The sequence below is a fragment of the Nuphar pumila genome, chromosome 11, assembly GCF_984573655.1.
Source record: "Nuphar pumila chromosome 11, dmNupPumi1.hap1.1, whole genome shotgun sequence".
NCBI classification, from domain to species: domain Eukaryota; kingdom Viridiplantae; phylum Streptophyta; class Magnoliopsida; order Nymphaeales; family Nymphaeaceae; genus Nuphar; species Nuphar pumila.
Window position 1 is genome coordinate 105,894,815 of NC_143259.1, and position 4,110 is coordinate 105,898,924.

Here is a 4,110-nt window from a genome sequence, read left to right on the forward strand (position 1 = left end):
CCGTGACACATGTTAAAACCATTAAAATAATATTAAAAAATAATTTCAAATAATTTTTATATTTATTAAAAAATAGCCGATTCAGGCTAGTATCGTATCAATTTTCTGCCAATACGATAAGAATCGGCTGATTCAGGCCGATTCGCACAGATACAACATTGGCCTCGCCTCTTTTAAACACGCCCTGGTCCTTTTACCACAAATATAACTGCAACACTTGCTGCGCAGAAAGAACTTGGGAGAAAGATAGATAGGCTAGATGGACAGAGTTTATGTATCTTACTAGATATATTCGAGCAGAACAAGTGATATGTCAAATCACTTTAAGAATAGTGATTTGGCATCCTCACCGTTCACAATGTATACACAAGATCATGAGCTCCTTGTGGGATGAAGCAATGAACGGTGAAGATGTCAAATCACTTGACAGATCGATCTGCTTTTGGTATATTCTCTGGCACCACCGAGGTGGTATCCCATGTGGTAAGCAGGGTCTTTAGTCAAGCTGAAGGCTCAGGATCGAATCTCTCTGCCACATGGGCCGGCTGTTCTTCTGATTGGAGTCAGTCTATCCCCAGCTTGCCTTTTAAAAAAGAGTCTTAAAGTCTAGGTCCACAAAGGTTTCACACATATGGTTAGGGTGTGATTAAAGGTGTTCAAATTGAATTGATTGCATAATGGCCAACGCTAGATTGCCCAAAATCGAATGACCCATCGGCGTTGTTGAAAATAGACAATAGGCATTAGTTTGAGTTAAAAACAGAACGGAATAGACCAGTAATGACTAATTATGTTTTTAAGGAACGGGGTTGCTAATAAGATTTGATTAAGTTACTTTACTACTCTACTCCATACCAAGTAATATTGATGTTCCATTCCACCACTTTCCTTTCGGGAATTATGCTAACAAGGTTTTCAATCTTAATGTTTAACGTAACCGATACGTTTCTCAGCCACTAATTTCCATTGATTTGACCTAGTCAGGAGAGAGAAAGAGAGAGATATGCAGCAATAATTATGACCACGGAAAGCAAAGATGCCTCTCCAGTTAGGGATGACAGTGGACCGGGGCGGGGGACAAGGTCTCCACCCCTGCTCCGTTTCAAAATCCGAACCTCCATCCCCACACAGGGTATGGATTTTAACCTCCATCCCCGTTTCATGTCCTCCATCCCCAGTTCAAACGGGGGTGAGGCCTGGCGGGGGGCGCTTCCCCTTAGTATATAGTCATCCCTTAAACGATTGGGGACGGGGCAGGGCAATGCTAGGCGGAGATTGGGATGGGGGTGGGGCGGGACAGGGAAAAGCGTAAGTTCATCCCTGCACGGAGATAGATTTTAACCTTCATCCCCAATCCAAACGAGGTGAGGCGGGGCGGAGCCCCATTGTTCCCCTGTCCACTGCCATCCCTACATCCAGTAGAGAGAGGAAGCCCACACTTCAAACCCGGGAAAGCTTTGGACGTTGGTTGGAGTCCTTTCGGTCTTGGTTTCACCTCCGAGACCCCATTTTTACCGAGGCAGGAGTCGGTCAAAGTTTTGATTCCCATCAAAATCCCACCACAATGAGTCCCTCGAGCTTTCCCACAAGCATTTTACCCCAAAACCACTGCAACCAAAACATACCATTACCACCCTACACAATAAAACCCTAAACCCAAAACCAAAAAAATCGTAACCCCATTACCCCCAACCGGAAACCCATTAAAAACTCGGTCCTCAGGATCAGAAACAGAAGCAAAAAGACGGTCAATCCCTAATTTAAACCAAGTAGGTTGGTTGGAAGGGGAACCGAAACGCAATAAATCCTCCGCAGTATAATGAATCCCATCTCTCTCTCTCTCTCTCTTGGCAAAAAGAGAAGAGAGAGAGAGAAAAAAAAAGAAGGGAGCCAAAAAGATCAAAAAAAAATTAAAAGCCACCTCGAATCCACCGTCCGAGCATTGAACCCCAACCAGGGTTAGGGTGTGAGGGTCATGAAGAAGGACTCTGTGGCGGGTCAGTCGTCAAAGACCTTTTTTCCCGCTTTTGGAGGTTGCTTTTCGAACGGGGGTTTCTCAAACACCCCCCCCCCCCTCGGCATCGCCGTGTCAGGCAAACACAAACTGTCACGTCCACATCATCCCTCGTCACCCACGTCAGACACCCTCTGCATTCACACGGCCACGATCGTACGGTTGAGAAGCCACCCGAACTATGCCATACCATCCCACATGCACCATGCCATGCCATGATCATGATTACACGGACAGAACACGGTGGGGGTTGGAGAGTTGGGGACCACACAACACCGCCTTAGACGCAATCGCCGCGAAGGTGGGGCAGGGGGCCCACCGAATGCGGCCGCCGCATCACAATTCCACCGTGTGGAACCCACCTGCTGGCACGTACCGTGGGGAGTGGGCGAAGGAGAGGAAAACACGAGCGCGGGCGGTCACGAACTCGAATCACACGTCGTCAACACGGAATCAGTTACAACCCTTGGGACACGCCCGCCTCGTGATTCGGTCTCAGACGCCCGACCCCTCTCTCGCCGCTCCAACCGGTTGAATTGATTTCATTCTGCCTCTTTAACGATTACAAAAAAAACACAAAATCGGAAGGACTCGCCGGAAAATTCAAAGAACAGTTTAGAAAGGTGGAATAAAATACAAACAAGAGACGAGAGATCAGAATTTTTTTTTTTTGGATTCATATATAATCATAAGTTTCAACAGAGAGTGATGCCTTGTGGTTACATTCAACATCGGGAACTGCATGTTGCTCATATTCAAAGAAAGAGAGATGAAACGAAAAAGGAAAAATCAAGGGATTTTAGTTGTGTATGTACAGCCCACACGAAGAGGGCAACAGCACCGAATGGGCCGCGATCATTAAGCAAAAAAAAAAAAAAAGGAAGAAAAAGAGAGAATAAGTAACAAAATGAATGATGAAAGAGGCCTAAAGAGAGGAACGGGTGAGAGCGGTGACGTTCAGATTGTCGGAGATCTGCAAAAATCCGACCCAAGTCAGGCATCCTCCGTCGGAGGGGGGAGATTCAGGTCAAGATCGAGGCCCGCGCGCCGCGGGAGGTCAACAACCACGGACGAGGAGTCGGAGTCGCTGTGTACGGCGCCACCGCCGGCCACACCAACATGGAAGGCACCGGCGTCGAGGCGCGGATCGAAGGCGACGGTCGGCTTCTCGGTTCTGACGAGCGCATCGAAGAGGTAGAGCGCGTGAGAGACGGGGATGGGGCGGTGGTGGAACGGGAAGTAGAGGGGGTGAGCGGCGGTTGCGACGGGTCCGCCGCGCTGGCGGAGGCCGAGATCGAGGCCGAACGGATGCTGCTGCGGCGGCGGTTGACGGAGAACCTCCTCCGCGCCAGATCCGGCACCGTCGTGGCTCGTGGACTCGACGGTGCTGGTCTGACTGGGGCTCCTGTTGACGTTTCCGCCGTCTCCGGCGGAGGGCGGGATCGGGAGCGGCAAGGCGTAGGCGGTCGGAAAGTTCGTCTTGGCCTTCGATCCCCGGAACTCCCTGGCAGCGGCGTCGTAGGCTCGGGCGGCTTCCTCCGCGGTGTCGAACGTACCGAGCCAGACTCGGCTCTTCTTCCCGGGGTCCCTGATCTCCGCCGCGTACCTCCCCCACGGCCTCTTCCTCACGCCCCTGTAATGCATCTCCTTCGCCAGAACCGCTTCCCCCACTCCACCTCCCACTCCCACGGCCTTCGCTCTCGGCGCCATAGCGAGATCGATCCCACAGACACAGAAAGAGGAAACAACACAAAGATCACAGTAACTCTCTGGTTTTAGGGTTTCGTTTCTTTACCGCTTCTGGTTTTAGAATGGGAAGGAAAGGATGAGGTGAGATGGTAATGAGGAGAGATGGGAAGGGGGCGATTTTATAGAATGGAGGGGAGCGGCTTCCTCGGGAAGTATTCGGCGCGGTCAACGGCCGTTTGACAGTCCCTCCTCTCTCTCTCTCTCTCTCTCTCTCCGCCCCGCTTGTAGCGTGGAGACGTGGACCAAAGATCCGTCGACACGTGGTAAACGGTTCGGGCGGGCGGCTACGACGAACCTGCTCCCGTCCCCGTTAGATGTGACGGCGTTAGTTTTGTGAGAAGAGGACG

At 50.8% G+C, this 4,110-nt stretch overlaps 1 protein-coding gene across 1 annotated transcript; it reads right to left on the reverse strand.

The window, feature by feature from the left end:
* Nucleotides 1–2,733: 2,733 nt before the first annotated feature.
* Nucleotides 2,734–3,852, reverse strand: LOC149822690 (ethylene-responsive transcription factor 11-like). Its single transcript, XM_089981221.1, has one exon. The coding sequence runs from the start codon at nt 3,722–3,724 to the stop codon at nt 3,008–3,010; it is 717 nt and encodes a 238-aa protein (XP_089837347.1). The 5' UTR covers nt 3,725–3,852; the 3' UTR covers nt 2,734–3,007.
* Between the last annotated feature and the right edge of the window lie 258 nt (nt 3,853–4,110).

Coding starts and splice junctions, on each gene's coding strand:
- LOC149822690 (XM_089981221.1), bottom strand. CDS start 3,724: ATGGCGCCGAGAGCGAAGGCCGTGGGAGTGGGAGGTGGAGTGGGGGAA.